This window comes from Tursiops truncatus, chromosome 4 (genome assembly GCF_011762595.2).
Source record: "Tursiops truncatus isolate mTurTru1 chromosome 4, mTurTru1.mat.Y, whole genome shotgun sequence".
In the NCBI taxonomy this organism is placed as follows: Eukaryota; Metazoa; Chordata; class Mammalia; order Artiodactyla; family Delphinidae; genus Tursiops; species Tursiops truncatus.
The window spans coordinates 67,301,741-67,321,743 of record NC_047037.1 but is presented as its reverse complement, the minus strand read 5'-3'; the positions used below and the strand labels follow the sequence as shown (position 1 = coordinate 67,321,743).

Here is a 20,003-nt window from a genome sequence, read left to right as displayed (position 1 = left end):
TATGAAAAGTTGTTCAGTTCTCATTATTGTAAAGGAGAAATAACACCAGTTCCTGACTGGAGAGAAATGTTTTACTAGTACCAAACACGAAAGCAAGTTCAGCCACCATGTTGGAACTTAAGTAGAAAACACTGAGTTATATAATGTACTACTCAATAGTTCAAGCATGAGTTTTAAACACGTGTCTACATACACACAAAGATATGCACACACCTTCAACAAAAGAACAAGACTGAGCTCAGTAAGGAGACATTTTAAAAAGCAAAACAACTGATTTAATCCCAACATTTAACTCTGATGCAATTTATCAAAATAGGTTCCTGAGCTTTTGTTTTCCCCTAATCCCCCCAATTCAAAGTTAAATGAAAGCCCCAGTAACCCAAACCACTTGTTTGGCAAGGAGATATATTATAGCTAACCACAGACACACTAGATTGCAGGCAAGTGGGTTTTGAAAATGCTGAGATAATATAAGTCCTCAAATCAGAAGTACTACTTTAATATCACAGACCATCTGCATCATTATCAGAGACCACAGAGTAACTGGGTAACTTATTGGAAAAGTGAAAATGGCTGAGTTAGAAATTTCCATCGGACAGGGTAAAAGACTGAGGGTGAGAGGAATACTGAAAAAGGGAAGGAAGGTAGCAGGGTGGAAACAGCAGTTTTTACTCATCCTGGTAGAACTGCTGGATAGAGATAAGTCTTTCCATTAGGAAATATCTGACTCAAGTTTTCATAAATGATTAAAAATACCCACAAACACAAACAACCTCACAAGCTTCCTGGGCTACAGGCATAAACTTTATGGACTGGTGCTTTGAAGCCAAACCTTTTTGTGTTGGCAGTAACAGAAGAAAAAAGTTACCCAAGGAAAATTACAACTCTCCAAAACCCCAAGTGAGGTGCATTCACATGGTCCAATGTTGGATGGAACACATACTAGAAAAGACTGCCCTAAACTGAACCAAATCTGTATGTTCTATCCATCCATCATTATTCTATCCACTAGGGTCACAAAAATTTTTTTCACACTATATATGGTAGCCACTAGTCACACATAGCTATTTCTTTAAATTAATCAAAATTAAATTATAAAAATTCAGTCTCACTGAAAACATTTTCAGTGTTAAATAGCCTTATGGGGCTGGTGCTTACCATTATGGACAGTGAGGGATACAGAGTATTTCCACCTTCACAAAAGTTCTGTTGGACAACACTGCCCTAAACAATAATCACAGTATGACAGAAAGGACAGTGTCAATTTAGACAACCGGACCACTCAGCAACATTTAAAACCATTTTAATCGTGTGTGTGTGTGTGAGAGAGAGAGAATGCATATTTATATTTTAACCAACAGATATAACTCGCTTTGCCAGTATGGACAACCGAGGGTCCTGAATATATTTTTAGCCTTGTAGTAGCTACAACCAAGGGTCCTGAATATATTTTTAGCCTTGTAGTAGCTACTGATTTAACTTCAGAGTGCATTATTTCTCCTATGCTTCTTTTTTCTCAGCCTTAAGGTGGTGGTAGTTTTGCTAACCTCAGCCGGTTGAAAAGAATAAGAGTTGTACATCTATCAAGTAACCACTGTGCAGATACAGTCACAGAAACAAAGTGAACAAACGTCCTCTTGGAAAGGAAAGTGAGCTGTTAATTCAATATAGTTAAGGGAATTCGATTCTGTGAAGTACAACTACTACTGAATAACCTAGCAGATCTCTAATACCTTACAGATCATTTACCAAAGAACTGTGGATTCTCATTAGCAAATTATGCATTTGTGAATTTCAATTGGCATGTAAAATTAAACTGATCATAATCAGAGGAGCCTTCTCCTAAAAGTACTGTCTTTGGTGCCTTCCTTAAATAACAATTACATTTTACATGGGTGTTCCACTTCAGAACAATTCAGGAATATATGAATTTACACAGCAGCTAAACACGTAATTACTCTTACTATCATAAAAATGATTAAAAAGGAAGCACTCCTGCTTTAAAATGATTCAGTTGATTTCTAAATAGATTTATAAAATTTCATAATTAAACATAGAAAGATGACTATCAAAATTACACTTAGGAAAAAATGAAACTCTTAAACAGTGTTAGAATTCTGTAGTACACTGCACAGAGCATTGGTAATGAGATACTCAGTGAATACTTACTGCATACAGAGGTACTACGGTATAACCAAGAGTAGTACGCTTACCTAGATTCTAATCCTGGCTCTAACACTCACTAGATGAATAATCTTGAACAGATTAATATCACTTACATTTGCTCCCCTGTAATATGAGAGTAATAATAACAACTGTAAGTACTTAAGCACTGCAGGAAATTTTCTTTTTTAAAAAAAGTACTCACAAATTATTCTGATGGAGATAAACCTTCTATGTAGAAAACAACAGACCACTGATAACCACAGGGGTCCTCAAAAGGGTAAAAACCCTTAGACAAGCAAGTAGCAGACAATTTTTTTCAAAGCAATTTTCCACTATGAATATCCTGGTAGTAAAAATTGCTTTCTTTTATTTTCACCCCATGTATCCCTAGAGAAACTCCGACCTTCTGTCCCTCTATTTGACTGGCACTTTTCCTGGCACTTAAGCCCACAAATGGTTTGGCAGCCCTCAAATGGTTTGGTTTCTCTGTTTGCCTTAGCCTAGAAAGAAAAGCCACCCATCTCCTTAAACCTGGGTAGGATAAACCCAGTCATGCCCATTAAAACCCAAAAGATCACATCAAGCCAACTTAAGTACAAGTTTACACCAAGGGAAGAAAAACCATTTTGGTTTATTGGCTTCATATGACAAGTTTCCTTAAGTACTAGCTACTGCAAGTTCTATTTATCTTTGAACTTTCAACTTCTCTTCTGCAAGTAGATACTTTAGCTAGCACTTTCTTTCTTATTAGGATTAGTAAACATTTCAATTTCAAAAGATTGAGAGTACAGTAATACTCAAAATTTAAAAAAAAACAAACTTAAAAAATTGCTCATGGGATAAGCAGGTATGGGAAAAATATTCTCTTACAATCTTGTTCCCATAAAGCAAATGGCAACACTCGCAGTTCCACTGTGGTAACCATCTGTCAGAACTCTACACTCATTTCCAGTAATCTTGGATAATGTAAATCTGAAAGTAGGCACATAAAATAAATGGGCAAGTCTTGAGACTTCTGGAATTCTACTCTGATATGCTGCCGTATGCTCAATAATTGGTCATGTTTACTGACTAGATTGTGTTTTTCTAAAAGGTATCTTGAGATCATGGGTACATTCCTAAGATCAGCTCAGTTTTTACACTTACTAGGGGAATGCCTCCCCAGAAGACCAGGAGATTTCTCTTACAAGCGGCTTATATTAAAAGCAGATTTTGTCTCCTAGAAATACTCTATACAGAAGAAGGTAATGACCCAACAGCAAACTGGAAAAAACAAGCCTGTGTTCCAAAGTACACCCAGAAACGTCCTAAGCAGGTAACAGGGAGTTGTGCATAGATTTTAAGAAGGGATTCTGTCAACCACTTTGGTTCTCCATGTAGTTCATCAGAGGGGATATTTTACTTTATTTCTTTTCTTTTTGAGAAGGAAACCTGTATTCACCTTAGTGGTATTTAAGTTAGATGTGAACTTTTGATGGTTCTCTATTACCAAAGAAGGTTGGACACTCAGTGCTATGGGAAGAGAGAAGCAAAAACTGAAGTTTAGTAATAAACTCCAGTAAGAAAGAAGCTGAGATTTCTTCAACAATACAAAAGGGAACAGAGGACATAAAATGGCATGATGGTTCTGATTTGGATTTTGCCTAATGTTTAAAGAGTATTTCAGAGAAGAAAAAACAACTTTGGAGCTATACAGATCAGGATTCAAATATTGCTTTCTTATTGGCTAAAAGATCTTAGGCAAGTTATTTGATCTCTTTGAGCTTCAGGTTCCTCATCTGCAAAATGAGGATAAATGTTGTGAGGACTAAATTAGGTAAGTGAAGGGCCAAAGAAAACATCTGTCACTCAGTAAAAGGAAGTTCAATAAACGGAACTTCCAATTATTACTGGCATCATCAGAGTTAATGAATTCTTATAATTAGTTATTTTCTATTAAGTACTTCTTTTAGTCAGGTCCCACTAAGTCCCTGATTAACACAGATATATCACTTCTGTAGTATAGAATCTATAATGGAATAAGCAATCACTACTTCCTCTTATGAATGTATGGAAATGTTTCCTGGCAAGGAATTACAATATAATCAACAGTTGACTACATTTCAATAGCTCTTTCTAACTTCATATGTTTTCCCATGAGGGAGAACATGTTTCCTATATGTATGCATTGTGGGCCTGAGTTAAAAGGAAATCAATGTGTCTAGAATGTTTAATAAGCTCCACCACTCCAAACTTTTTTCAGTTGAATGTCCCGGATTAGAAAGCAAAGTAGAATTCTAGGTGAAAGTCATGTAATTATAGTTTACTAAAATAGAAGAATCATCAAAGTATCACCATTAAGAATGGTCGGAGAGTAGACTGTTGAGAAGAAGTGCAGCCATCAAAATCTAAACAAAATATTAACATGTAAATTTAAAATACAGCATGCCTAAAACCAGATGAATTTTCCTAATTTCTGTTCCTTGAATACGCTAGTAAAAGCTTTCTGCCAAATCCACATGGCATTTTGGTATCTTACTATAAGAAATATAGATATCTCTTTCCCAATTTATAGAAATATAATGGTCTTATTGTAGCATATAAGGAACAAACAGGTTGAGTAAAAACAGCCCAGTTCCTCATTCCAGATACCGGTCAGAATTGTAGTTCTGCCTCTGTCAGCAGCTCACCAAGTGACCTTTGACAAGTCACTTTCCAAATCAGAACTTCAGTGTCCTGACCTATAAGGAAACAGTCCAAATTATTTTTAAGAATTCCTCCCACTTAGATATAGGGTAGTAGGAAATTTAGTTGATTCAGTATAAGTAATATATATTTGTCTCTTGGATACAAGCACATCATCTAAAATGTCATAACCACAGCCTATATAAAAGACTACCCATACAGGATGACTGTTATGCTAACTTTCTCCTGTACCAAATATTGCTTTCTTCATTGCTGTTGTTGGTTTTACCATTTCTACCATACAAAATGGCAAACATCCGCTTTTATCCACCTTATTTTATGTATAGTAGCCTTAACCACCAATAAATCTTAAAATAACCTTTTGTTCAATCTAGTGACTTATAAAAAGGTAGACTTATCCTGTCTCAACTAGCAGTTCTCACAGAGCCTTCAGTATCATGGTAAAATGAGACCATGTTATCATTCATTCACTGTCCAATGAACGCAATTATGGACAGTACTATTTACTAAAAGGTTAACCTGGGGCCCAATGAACAGAGTACAGCCTGGGAAAGCGAACACCCTCAATATTCAGAAGTCTTCTTGAAGATCACCAAATTTAAGTTCAACTAGAATGTGTTCTAAATGCCTTGGATTTCTCTATGTACTGCTACTGAAACTGGTTTCAGTATGGTATATTTGGTTATCCTATAGTATATTTGGCTGTCATGTAATTCCCCTGAAGAGGAAGTGAAAGAAAATCAGGGGCAGCCTGCATCTGTGAACAGGAAGACAAGCTGTCCAAACACCTTTCTGCTCTAAAGGATTGATTCACTTTCTCACTTGTTTTTTAAGAATTCAAAGTCATTTTGATGATTTTTAAAAACTGCTATAATATCTACTTAGAAGTATAAATTGGTTTTTGTAGCACTGCATGTTTTTAAAACAGTGTTAACTTCTAATACACCACATGAAGCTGAAAGAGACTACGCAGTATGCCCTAATTTAGAAAACCATCCTAAAATAAGTATGAATTAAACGTATCCACCCCCAAAGCAAAGATGCTTGAGCTCTTTTGCTCACGCTTTCCCACCCTCTCTTGATCATAGACCATACCAGGTTTATAATCTGTACATTCATCTTTTTAGTTTCCAACTCAAAATATTCAGATTCTTCACAGTCAGGAACTCTATAACCAAGAACTTAAAAAATACATGTTACATGTGACCTGTTTAGTTAAAACTTTATAAGAACTTTGACCCCTTTACCTAAAAATAAATTTAAAGGAGAAAACAGTAAACATAAAAAGTCTGAATAGAATCCAATACCATCTAAGAAACTAATTGGATCCTTTAGTAACAGCAACAAAACGATACCAGATCACAATCCTGGAAAATGTACACACTTGAACAGGGTCTTACTTAACTAAAATCAATCCGTAAACAGGTAAGATCATTGCTTCCAAAGGAGCCTACTATGTGTTTTGGCCTTGAGTTAACCTTAACACCAATCAGTCCCCTACAGACATGTGAGAGATGGGGAAATTTCATGCAACAAAAAGTAAAAGTGATTGCTTCTAATCCTCTATTCCTATCCCAGTGAATTCATGCAAATGATCATAGCCCTTATTCTAGTGTCATTAGTTCAGTTAGCTCAGGTCAGTCTGCCCACTGAACATAAGATGTCAGATACTCTGACAAGTTTTCTGGAGTATCTCCTATGGGTAAGGATCCCTAAGTAGTACTGAGATCAGTCAGCTACCAGTCTTGTCTTGATGGAGAGCTTTCAGACCAATACAGAGGATGAGACATGTTGCTTAAGGAAGTAAGTTAAAAAGATACACAGGAAAGAAACAGGGTAGACTTAACTGAGAATCAGCATTTGAGCTGGGCCTGGGGAGGTAGTGAGAGGATGAGAGGATAGAAATATGCTATATTTAGAGAGTATAGAAGGAAATACCATGCAGAGGATTAGGGCTCAAATAACAATGGTCTGGAAAAAGGAAAAGTTGGAGTATTTTAGGGTAACTTGAACAGTAATATCACTGAGACTGAATGTATAACACCGCATTTTGCAAAATACTTTCATATCCATTTCTTCAATTAACTCTCATGGAAAGTCCATATATTAGACACAGTAAATATTATCTCCAATAAACAGATAAGGAAAGTGAAGCTTAGAGATACTGAGTGTTTTCTCTGAGACCTTACATCAAATGAGTAGGAAAGATGAGATGTGAAACCAAGGCTTAACAAGTCTAGGTTCAAAGTACTTCCCCTTTCCAAAGAAGTCAGTCTGCTTAAGTTAAATTTTATACAAGCTTCCTTTCAATCTGGACAAATTATTTAATGTATCAGTAAACAAGAGCAAATACTGCAAAATAATTCTAGGAGGAGCTCAATTACTTAAAAGATACACAGCAGAAATGCACAGAGTAAAATGGTAGCCTCCTACTCTATTTAAGATGAAGAAAATGATACTTATATTACATACTGCCAAGTAAGTAGGAATCAGAAATGTGTGCATTTCTTACCTCCCTTCAATTACACAAATTTCAACACCCATTCTCCACATTCAGGGGGAATAAATGGGGAGAACCAATAAACAGGAAACAAAAAGAAAACTAACTAATTAACAGTAGAATTTTAGGGGCTTCCCTGGTGGCGCAGTGGTTCAGAGTCTGCCTGCCGATGCAGGGGACGCAGGTTCGTGCCCTGGTCCGGAAAGATCCCACATGCCGCGGAGCGGCTGGGCCCGTGAGCCATGGTCGCTGAGCCTGCGCGTCCGGAGCCTGTGCTCCACAACAGGAGAGGCCACGACAGTGAGAGGCCCGCGTTAAAAAAAATGTAGAATTTTCGGAAACCCACATATGAAGAGCTAAATGAAAACTTAATTATTCCTACTATCTCCAATTGAGCAGATTTCACTTAGTAATCAATTATGAAATAGAAAACACATTAAGAACCTCAAGACAGTATATGGGAAACAGGTACCCTTCAGGTTTTAAGTGTCAACAAAAACTTTACATTTCATATCTAGAAAGGGTTTTTTAACAAGGACCTTGCTTACTCACCACATCCAGCTGCCTGTGGTATTTCAGCAATGTGTCTTGCAGTTGTGTGGTCACCAGCATACACCTATTCTGGTAAAATTATTAGAATAACCCTTTTTACTCACAAAGTGTCTGGGTTTGGCCTATAAATTATTTGGCAGCGCTGCCTTTAAGCCTCAGTAATTATCCTATTTTGGGGGAGCCTGAGTGCCACTGCAACCAAGTTCCTGGAATTCAGGGATGTTAAAAGCACAGTAAACTGGAGTCTATCAATAATAGCTCCCCAGCCATTTTCTAAACCTTCAGCTTGTCCCTTCCAATATACACACATAGCCAAAATGATCTTTCAAACATTAGCTCTGTGGAGTTTTAATGGGGTAACTTACAGGGGGAAAAGAAAAGAAGAAATGCTTCATGGGTACACTAAAGCCCAATTTAAAATAATGAGGTCTGACCATGGAAAACTGGGAAAACAACAGAAGCAGACATGGCAAGTTAGAGTCCAGCAATCACTGACAGGATAAGGAACCATTTGTAAGCAAAGCCAGAAAGTGATCTGTAAATGCAGACACTGAGAGTGCATAGTCCTTTCCAAAATAGCTGCTGGCAGATGTCAGGCCAATCTCAACGTGCAGATGAGAGGATATGAATCTTAATCAAGTCCCTTGTTTCTCTTCCTCTACTTCTGGTTTCCCATCTAGACAATAAAAACGTTTCGAAAGTATTTGCCAACCCTAACATTCTGTATTTTGCTGAATTTCATAATATGAAAGACAAAGCTAATATTTTAAAGTATTTGGTGGGAAGTGCTACTCAAAAATTAGTGAATTTAATACCTAAAGTGAATCATGGACTCCTCTATATAGTCAACAGGCAAAAAAATTGGTTGATGGGGAGGCAATGAAGAGGGAAAGATATCCTTGTAAGTCATTTGTGCTTTTACTATACGCAGTTAAAAGTCCTGGAGTAATGCTAATGGAAAGTGACTCAGTCTTTATGACTCATTAGAAAAATAAAAGCCAAAAAAGTCCAGTGGGGACTCCCCTGGTGTTTGGTCATTGAGAAGCTGTATCAGGACTAGAAATGCCCATCACACACTAGGCCTTCAAAGTTTAGTGGTAAATCAACCGAGGTACTTCTGATACAAGTTTCCAAGGAGACAAAGTGGCATTTCATTCATGCAAATGTTCGTAACATGTTTTGAGGAGAGCCAGTAACAAGTAACAAGCTAAGAATCATAAGCAAACTTTTTAGAAGTTGAACTTGTTTACTCATGCACTTCACTCATGAAAGCCCCACAGGTCCTTACTCAGAGTTGGCATATGGATTATTCTCACTTTCCATAAGATTTCTACCTTGATAATCAATTGTGAAGTCCCTAGAAATTTATATGGAGAGCACATTTTCTTCTTAAAAAAAAGTAAAATAAAAATCAGGATGTAAGCCTGTATTTTTAAAAGTCACTACAAAAATAAAACATGCTACACGAGGTCAGCCAATAATAGTCCCCAACAGGGCACCACTATAATTAAGAAAAGTTTTGATAAATGTTCATAGTGATAACTGAAATATCAAAAAAGATTAAATAGGGAAGTTTTTTAAATGGTTTCACTGAAATGGTCCCAAAGAAATTATTGTTTTTCTACAAAGTACCAGATAGTAAAGAATTTACGCTTTGCTGATCATAGTCTCTGTTATAATGACACTCATCTCAGCATTCGCAGCATGAAGGCAGCCACAGACAATATGTAAACAAATGAGCAAAGTTACGTTCCAATAAAACTTTAGGCATTGAAATTTGAATTCCATATAATTTTTACCTGTCACAAAACATTCTTCTTCCTCTTTTTTTTAATCATTAAAAAATGTAAAGACTATCTTCAGCTCACTTGTATAAAAACAAGCGGTGGCCCATAGGCCATAGTTTGCAAACCCCTATCTTAGAGGAACTAATTTCAATTACTAAAAGGAAAAAAAAAAAAATGCTGCCCATTCTTTAACCCTGATAAAGAAATGAGTTGCCAATGCAAAAGCTTAAAAAAATCAGAGTAGGGTAGGATCAATCCCTGCATTAGGGTGGCCACAGTATTCTTAGTCATATGTTCCAAATGTCTATTGTAAGTCCAAGAGTATAATCTAGATATAAAAATCTATAGATTCCCGGGACCATCTCCAAGAGATTCAGCTGATATCAAGTAGGGCAGGAATATGTTTATAGCAAAGCTCCCCACATCATCCTAATGTTACACCAAGGTTTAAAGACCACCGACATTTTCAAAATATTTATCTGATAGAAGACTTGAATTCAGAATATGTAAAGAACCCTCAAAACTCAATAAAAAGAAAACAGTCTGATTTTTCTTTTAAAGGCAAAGCTTAGAACACACACTCCTTCGACAAACGATATGAGAATGGGAAATAAGCACAAGAAAAGAGGCTCCAATCATTAGTCATTAGAGAAATGCAAATTAAAGCCACATAAGATAATATTACACTGTTAAAATTTAGATCACACAGCTACGAAACAACAAAACCAGAATTTAAACCCTTAAAAAACTAGTTAAAAATTTTAAAAAATATATCTTGACAATGTAAAGTGCAGACAAGGATGCAGAGCAATTGGAGCTCACATACTTTGCTTGTGGGAATGCAAAACGGTACAGGCCACTTTGAAAAAGTTTGGCAGTTTCTTATAAAGCTAAACATACATTCACCATATGACCCAGTAATCCTACCCTAGGTGCTTACCCAAGAGAAATGAAAACATGTTCACCCCCCAAAAAAACCCTGTATACAAATGTTTACAGAGACTATTTATAACCACCAAAAGTGAAAACACCCCAATGTTCGTCAACCAGTGAATGGATAAGCAAATGGTGGTACAGCCATACACTGGAACTCAGCAATAAAAAAGAACAAAATTACTGATGCACACATGATATCAGATGTACTATGGTAAGCGAAAGAAGCCAAACTCAAAAAGCAACTTATTGGATGATCCCATGTATATGACATTTTTGTAAAGGCAAAACTATAGGGACAGCAAACACATCAGCGGTTGGTGGAGGTGGGGAAAAGGGTGGAGCAGTCTGGGGGTTATGTAACTGTTCTGTATCTTGATTGCTGTGGTGGGTACGAGACTATACATTTGTCAAAACTCAGAACTGCATACTAAGAAGGATGCGTTTTTACTGTACGTGAATTATACATCAATGAATTTGACTAAAAAGAAAAAAAAACACTGATATACAACAAGCAAGACTGGTTTTACATTGGTTCTGGTTTATCAGAAAGCTTTCAATGTTTTTATGTCAGTGTATGGTTACCAACTATTATATGAAGACCTACGTATCTTTTTTTTTTTTTTTTTTTTGCGGTACGCGGGCCTCTCACTTCTGTGGCCTCTCCCGTTGTGGAGCACAGGCTCCGGACGCGCAGGCTCAGCGGCCATGGCTCACGGGCCCAGCCGCTCTGCGGCATGTGGGATCTTCCCCGACCGGGGCACGAACCCGTGTCCCCTGCATCAGCAGGCGGACTCGCAACCACGGCGCCACCTGGGAAGCCCAGACCTACGTATCTTAATGTGTGTGTGTTTATGTGTTTTAATGATAATAATGACCAAAAAAAAAACAGTTGTTTTGAGTATGCATGTTTGTCATGTCCTTTTAAAAGTAGTATCTAGGAACTCTTTTGTACTGGTTTCTAAATTCAAACATCTGGGAATAAATAGTCTAAATAATCCCCAAGGTATATAAGACCAATGATCCTTTGTAGGTCTTATTTAGGATCTAGGGTATCCTAATTTTACAGGTTTGAAGCACAGGACACTTTTAAATAGGTCATCAGTTAAAAACATTAATCCAACAGCCCTTCCAGTGGCTACATCTGAAACTGCAAATGTAGCTGTGATAAGGTTTATTTTTTTCCCCTTATAGGTCAGGGTAGTTAATTTTAAAATACACTCCTGTACTTAGAGAACTGGGATTTCAAGCAGAGTTTACTTAAGTTTTGTGGTATCACACTGCTTTTTGTTACTGAGGCAAAAATTCATTTATCTCAATCAAAACTTCTATGTTCTTGAAAAGAACTAGAGAAAAAAACATAGCCTATGGCTTTCTTTATTTCCCTAATATGTTTAAACTTCTTAAAATGTCCAAGCCTCTAAACATTAGCCCCTTCAGCTGAGTGTACGAGAGAAGAAATGCATTTTCTAGGTAGAAAAAAACACTGAGGCAGGAGTATGACCTCCTGTAGTTCACCCAGTAATTCATTTGCTGAATCGAAATAAAAACCTAAAAAAAAAGGCTTTTAATTAAAAAATAAAATGAAACCTATGTTAACTCATTAACATTCATATCAAACAGTATCCCTAAAATAAGTTGAGAAAAATCTCTGGAATTGTTTTGTCATTCATTATTTTTATTCCACTGTTTTAAATGACAGTATTAACGGAATACATGAGGAATGATTCTTATGCATCTACAGAATAATTTAAAAGAAAGAGAAGAAGAGTGAGAGGGAACAAAGGAAGAGAGAGGAAGGGAGGAGACAGGAAAGGAAGGGGAAGGTGGGAAAGGAGAGAGCAGGGAAGACTGAGCTGTGTGAATACTCAGTTTTGAACTTTTCTAAGGCTAGGCCCCATGTGACAATTTTTAGATACTTAGCCTCAGCGGTTTGATACAACTCACTTTCCCATCCTGGCTCTCAGATTTTCATCTGGAAAATCTGGCTGGCCTAGATCAGTGGTTTTTAATGCTTTCTACTCTGAGATCCTTTTTTTAAAATAGCAATTAACTTTACAGTTTCCCACAAGGGAGAAGTTGTCCTTTATGTACTTGTTAGTTTAAAAAAAAAAAAGCATTTCTCAAATCATTAAGATAATCTTTATTTTACAATTAACAGCTATTTCATTTTTTAAAAATCACTGATTCATTTAAGAAGGTACTGCATACCTGCATATAGCAATAAACTGAAAGATGTTTTTTCCCCTTATGTGAGAGGCATTCTGGATGCACGTACGGAATTTCAAGGGTTCTTTACAACAACTCTTTGAATTCTACAGGACTGCCTCTCCACCACAGCGAAGATCAGAGAAGAAAAAACATTAGAAAAATAGATTAAAAGTTTTTATAAAGTTAATAGCGGCACTAAGATACATGATGCCCATAGTTAAAAGGCATTATCTCTGCCCTTTAAGAGTTTATGCTCTGAGGACTTTCCTGGTGGCACAGTGGTTAAGAATCCGCCTGCTAATGCAGGGGACAAAGGTTCGAATCCTGGTCTGGGAAGATCCCACATGCCGCAGAGCAACTAAGCCCGCCTGCCACAACTACTGAGCCCGCCTGCCACAACTACTGAAGCCCGTGCGCCTAGAGCCCGTGCTCCGCAACAAGAGAAGCCGCTGCAATAAGAAGCCCGTGCACAGCAACAAAGAGTAGCCCCCGCTCGCTGCAACCACAGAGAGCCTGCACGCAGCAACAAAGACCCAACACAGCCAAAAATAAATAAAAATAAATTTATAAAATAAATAAATTAAAAAAACACACACACAAAAAAAGAGCTTATGCTCTGAGAAGGAATATGAAATTATGCCAGAGATAGGATTCCTAAACTAAAAGGGAGCATCTAGTATTCATGATTTACTCATTCATTCATTCACACATTCAAATATTTGCTGAATCTTTGCTGGCTATGTGAAAGACCTGAAGCCAGATGAGGGTAAGGAAAAGCAAGACACAAACCTCCTAACTGAAGATCTAGCCGTGGTCTCATTAAAAGACAATAACAACAACAACAAAAAAAACTGCTGTGGAATTTTGCAGAAAACAGAAAGTGAGTTTGCCCTGGAGCCAGATAATGCACCTCTCAGAGACCACCATTGCATTAGGTACCTAGTGTGCGTGTGATATGCTTTAGATCTCTGGGACTACTTGGTTTATTCACTGCACCAGACATAATTTTGTATTCTTCCCCTTAAAGTTCTGGATTTATGCCATTAACTTAATTTACCCCATTATGCCACTGGGGTGTCCTGGACCTAAAATGAATCAGTGCTTTCTAGGCATACTTCAGAAAATGTATTAACTTTTGTCTTTCACGAAAGAAAAAGGATTTGCTCTCAGAATAGCTAGCTACCTTTATTTCAAGAAATGTCTCTACCAAGTGCACCAATTTCAGATGCTAATCGTGACTGCACTCAGGTGCACACGTGCCTGCACACACACACAGAGTTAACTAACTTTGGAGACGGTGGAAACTTCCAGTTGAAGGACAGTAAGGATATATAACACATAATAAAATTTCTTACTGCTGAAAGGAAAGAAAAAAGAAGGTTAGCCCTGGTAGAAGATGGGAGGGTTGATACATAAGTGCTCAATGGCTAAAAGTGGGAAAACGCTAATGACTAAAAAACGAGTTAATAAACTTTAAAGGGTCTAGAAATGGCTTTGATGGACAGGCTACAGCACTCAGACCAAAACTTGAAGATAATGTGAAACCTCTGTTAGATGGTGGAAAGGGCAAGATTAGTGATTGGTGAGCAATTAAAACTAAGTAGAGAGATGGGAATCAGACTGGAGAGAGGAAAAAAAAGTGGGGAGTGTGGATTGCGGTTTCAGAAAGAAGATTCAGCGAAGAAGCTAAAATTTACCAAAACTCTAAGCTTGTTAACTAATGAAAAGTGCTCTTTTTTGTGGGGGGGGGGGGGGGGGGGGCGGAGCTCTGATCTAAACTAAAAGACTTTCGGAATATTGTTGGAACCTTTGTCTATTTGAGAATACCTTTGTCTAGCACTCACAAACTGCATGGTGCATTTGAGTTACACATCTACTGATAAAAAGTGGCTGAGAATTATTTTCAATCTTGTGGCAAAGAACCTCAAACGTTTCAGAAGAAATAAAGCACTACTACCAAACAATGGCAACAGTATTTCCATTACAAAAAGTATTTAGATGTTCCAAATATGGTTTTAAACCAGAAATAATGATGTGTGTTGACATTTAGTTAGACTTAATTCTTTTCACTGCATAAGAACTCGCACATGTCCCTTTGTCTCCTATTTTAAGAGATTTCCCAAAGTAAAAATACTGCTGTAGTTATTTTTTTCAAAGGCCTGTCCAAATGTTGAATATCTTTGGCCATCTTAAAACTAAATAAGCAAGCATTCGACTTTAACCTAGAAAAAAAAAGTTTTCAAATAGTCTCTTTCCCTGATGTCAGCTGCTACCATGACCTCTGTTGAGAAGTTCACAACAAAAGTCCCAGGGCTCCCCATCCTCTCCTAAAGAAAAGGGCAGTGGGAAGGGACAGGCATCCACTGCATTATTCTTCTCAATCTCTATTGGAATCTACCCCATGATCCCAAATTGTAATTGTATATAAAGGTTTAGATTGATAGGAGAAGTAGAGGAGACAGATTTTTAAAACTGGAGTTTAAAAATCTGTGCCAGAATATTAAGCAAATTATTACTAAACTTCCTTTTCAAACTGAGTTGGAGTTTCAGTATTAAGAAGTCTCAATGTTTGTGTTTGTTTTATCCAATCATGGACACCAACTTTATTTTCTTTAATTAGGGTCCAGAAACATCGTTAGGGAGCAACTGGCCATAATTAAGAGTTATATTAGGGACAGATACACTTTATTCGATGTGAATACTTCCCAGATCAAAAACCACACCACCATTAGCACATTCCTAGTATAGTGTATCACTTCCTTTGATGATCTTTGAACTAGAAAAATCAGATGCTTACATAGACAATAATCTTCTCAACAATTTCGGACCACCTTCAAAGTAAATCGATACTTAATTCTAACTTAATGAAACAGCCACAGAAATGTCCTTACCACTTTACCATATCATGTAAACGCGACTGCCAAACAGCATGTTGTGCAAAATAAAAGCAATCCAAATGTGTTAAACTCCGGAGTTTAGCAATGGAAAAATTTTGCATTTACAGATGGAAAGTGTTTGTTGAAACCCTTAAGAAAGAATATACTAGAATAAACCATTCATGTCTCGGTTAGAAACCAGAAGACCTAAGAGTAATATAAATGCATACACAGAAAGTGAGTTTCAAGTTTGTTTCAGGTCACTGACATACAGGGAGCTGGGTAAAATCTTAGCACTACCTGACTAATACTTTACATATTAAGGTTGTTTTCTCTCTCTCTCTCTCTCTCTCTCTCTCTCTCTCTCTCATACCAGAAAGGTTAATGACAATCTCAAAGACCTGTACTTCCAAAGTGTAAATTTGCCTTTCCTATCTCTCAGGCTCCAGACTTGACAGTGTTAAGAAAAGTTCATTTACATATGAATGCCAGAATCTTCACCAAAGCCAGGTTAGGAACTGAAAGGTTGAAAAACACTATTTGATAAAAATCTCAGGCCTAAACTCTTAACATCCTTCAGGAACAACAGGACAGGCCCAGCCCAATTAAAAATTCTACATAAAATCGCCTAGTGTTTGGAACTCTGGGACATCAAGCAGGCAAGCTTTCTTCGGATTCTGGGGTCAGCCTGAGCACCCACAAGCCCCTTTGAATCAAATCAGGTTGGCAATGAAACACGCAGTTCCAAGAAAGCAAAGATTCTTATTTTCAATTCCATATTCCCAAGACAACGAAGACCACAAGAGTCAGCTGAAACAAATAACATCCACTACAAAGACAACCTCTGCAAGCCCGGATAGCACTCTGGGACTTCCATGCTTCCCAAGGTCAAAATAACAGCCAAAGATCACTAAAGATTAAGGCGATCCAGCACCCAAGATCTCAGTTGGAAAAAAAAAAAAAATACTAGGTCTGGCTGGAGACGAGGAACAAGAAGTCAGTGGGCTACTTGCTAGAAGCCAAGCCAGACCAATACTAATCAATCTTGATTTTTCTGGACCTCAGTATACGGAGCCAGTAAAAATCAAGGTCACAGTGAGTCCCCTGCTCCCCCTTGCTTAGTGCTTTTTGTGAGAAAATGCTCATTTATAGCAGCTTCCCATCCGCTGCTTGCGCTGGGCAGTGCCCAGACTAAACTTTTAAACCTGGAGGAAGGTGGGAAAGTCAGCCAGCCAGACGCAGGGCTAGGAAAAGTAGACAGAAGGAGGGAAAGAGTCAAGTTTCAAAACAAAGGCTCCACAAGGAACTGAACGTCAACCCTTCCCCACTTCCTAGCCTTCAAGTTAGCTAGACTGGGCCTGAATTTTTAGGACACATCTCCCTGCTCTGGAGCATTGACTAACGGCATTTCTCTTCCCGAGAACCTTTGCACAACCACTTGATGAGGGTGGTGCTGACCTCTCTCCCACAATCTCCTTATGTAGGAGAAAACTGAGGCTCAGAACGAAAGTGACTTGCCCAAGGTCCCACAGCAGAGCCTAAATTCAATTCCCTCCCGGCCAGGGCGGGCCGGCACCAGGTGGGCGCCGAGCGAGCGCCGCTGGGGACGCCGAGACGACGCCCCCGCCGGTAGGGACGCCGGGCTGGGAGCCGGAGGGGCCCCGGCGCGCGCTCCACGGCCCGGCCCCTACCTTCCTTGACTCCCGGCAGCTTGGATTGGTCGATGGTGACTTCAGCCATGTTGGCCCGGGCTCCGGGCTGCCCTTCGCCTCCCGCTTCCCGGCGGCCGTCGGCACCGAGCGCGGCCCGGAGCGCAGCAGGAGCAGCAGCAGCGCCCGACCCGGCGCAAAGTCAGGCCGGCAGCGCGCGCGGGCCCGGAGGACAGAGCGGGCCGCCGGGCAAGGACTGGCGACAAAGGCGGCGGGAGACGGGCCCCGGCGCAGCAGGCTGGCGGCCCAGCTGCCCCGCCGCAGCCACCTGCTCCCGCGCCCCCGGCCCAGATCGATACCAAATACCCCGAGCCCGGAAATGGACCCGGGCCGGCCAGTACGGAGGGAGAGAGGAGACAGAAAGGCCGGCGGGCGGGCAGGCGGGCCTGGGTGGGGAGGGGGAGGGGAACTGCAGGTCTGTAACCGCAATCGCGAGTGGCTGGCGAGTGCAGATCGGCTCCCGCGGCCGCCTCCCTGCTGTCTCCTTTGTGCCGAGTGACGCGCGCCCGAGGCTGGGGCCCGGCGGTGCCCCCGCCCCCGCGCCCTGCCTCCCTCCCGACGAAGGGTCGCGTCTGTCAGTGTGGGGCTTTGTGTCCTGAAGGCTTCCTCAAAAAGGCCGCACGGGCCCCCCAGAACACAGTCGTTACTGTCTCCGGTGTAGTCCCCATTCTGTGAGCTGTTTCCACAGGATGCTTTGCTGTGAGACTGGCGCTCTCGGGCACTCTTTGCCTCCTGGGATTAGAGGAAAGGTAATACATGGGCGTTAAAAACCTCTGCTACAACTTACAGAACTAAAGAGCAGCTGATCAAAATCTGGACCAGTTAGGAGAAGAGAGTGTTCACAGTCAGCCGGGGGAACTGAGTCATTCATTCATCAGAAATGCATGAATGTCTACCAAGTGTGATTTTTAGGTTCTGAGGGTGATAACAACGTGTGTCAGACATCTCTCTCTTCTGGCGTGTCACACATTGGTCTATAATTGTGACATTTTTATCTCCTCGAAATAGACAGCATCTCCTGTCTGCATCTCCTGGCAACAGAATTCTCCCTCCCTATGGGAAGCCCTCCTCAGGAGGGCCTCCTCTCACAAGCTGGTACAACCGGAGAACCTCTCCACCATCAGCTAGCTTCCTCCCTCATCCACATACATTCATCTAAGGATGGGTGTGTGACCGAGACAGGTCAAGCAGAATACTTCTCTGGGGTTATTATATAAAGAAGGACAGATAAGCATTCTATTTCTTGTGGGGAGGGTTTCTCTTCCTAGTAGACAATGAAGCCAAACTGAAGACACAAACCACAATAGCAAACCAGCTGGTCCCTGGAGCAGCTGGGATTCCGGCTGCTCTGCATTCTGGGATTTACCCCCAGCATCCTCTCAATTTAGGCTAGTAATTTTACTACCTTAAACTAGTAAAAGTTGATTTTCTGTCACTCACAGCTCAGAGTCACAGTATGAGAGGCCATATGTAGGAGGTTTTATTTGGACTTGACATTGACTAAGGCCAGAGAAAAATTAAGAAAGATTTTCTAGGCCAGAGGGTGGCAAACCGTGGCCCATAGGCCAAATCCAGCCCGCTGGATCTGAATGACTGCTTTTTATGTGTTTAAATGATTACATTTAAGTGGTTATAGAAATAACATAATATTTTCAATTTTGCCTCTTAGGACTCAAATTATAAAATATTTACTCTTGGACCATTTTCAGAAAAGGTTAGACAACCCTATTACTAGGCAGAAAGAACACCCAGTAAATTAAATGTGTAAATAGAAAGGAAGTATCATTAGAAATGTAGTTTTGTGAGAATTTTTAACTTGCCTGCCTCCTGTGACTTTTTTTTAAACTTCCTGTGGTCATAGAGAATATTTATAATAGCAGTATTGTCTGTTTCCCTCCCCAAAACCCATTGTCTTCACTGCTCTGTCATGCTCTGCCCTCAGAGGCTGACATTTATGAATATATCACCAGGGCCTCCTTGCCCTGTGGCTTCTTCCTTTTGAGTTAGACGAACACACAGCACTGGCAGAAGATCAAAAAAGGGAGGAGAGAAATATCAGGTGTGTATTACAGTCCTTTCCTTTATGCTAGGCCAAAATTTTGGTCATACTGTGTCCCTCTGACTACAATGCCTGTCTAGAGCCCTCCTTCCCATTGTTCCAGCTCTCATGGGTCTCTAATAATACCATTTCTTTCCAGTGCCCCTTCAGGCCTAGGATAGTAATGGCTTCACTGCTGTTCCCTTAACCATACCCACGCCTTGGTAAGTAGTCCCTGCATTTTATTCTTTCCAGTTAAACCGTTTTGAGTGTGGCTTCTGTTTCTTGCCTAGGCTCTGACTAATATGGTTAAGATATGCCAAAGGGTCATTGCTTTGTTTTCCTTAAAAATATCTACATTTCTTATGATCTTCATAAGATCATAAGCCGTATTGATCTATTCATATGATCTCCACTTCCTATTCTCTCATTCTTTCTTGAACTTATTCCAATCATACTTTTTAGCCTCACCACTCCAAAAACAGCTGTTTTTATTAGAATTAACGATGACCTCCATATTGCCAAATCCAGTGGTCAATTCTCAGC

At 39.5% G+C, this 20,003-nt stretch overlaps 2 protein-coding genes across 6 annotated transcripts in view; one reads left to right on the top strand and one right to left on the bottom strand.

Moving 5' to 3' along the window:
- Window positions 1-17,536, bottom strand: part of CCDC50 (coiled-coil domain containing 50) — a 117,012-nt gene extending 99,476 nt beyond the window's left edge. For all 5 annotated transcript variants that reach the window (XM_073804020.1, XM_073804022.1, XM_033855623.2 and 2 more), the window contains exon 1: window positions 17,402-17,536. In XM_073804020.1, the coding sequence (XP_073660121.1) occupies window positions 17,402-17,450 (49 nt within the window). In that variant the 5' untranslated portion in view covers window positions 17,451-17,536. The remainder of the gene's footprint in view (window positions 1-17,401) is intronic.
- UTS2B (urotensin 2B) overlaps window positions 17,434-20,003 on the top strand; it is a 79,406-nt gene continuing 76,836 nt past the window's right edge. Inside the window, exons 1-2 of the transcript XR_012331440.1 lie at window positions 17,434-19,478; window positions 19,618-19,681. The gene's annotated coding sequence lies outside the window, so the exon portion shown is untranslated. The remainder of the gene's footprint in view (window positions 19,479-19,617; window positions 19,682-20,003) is intronic.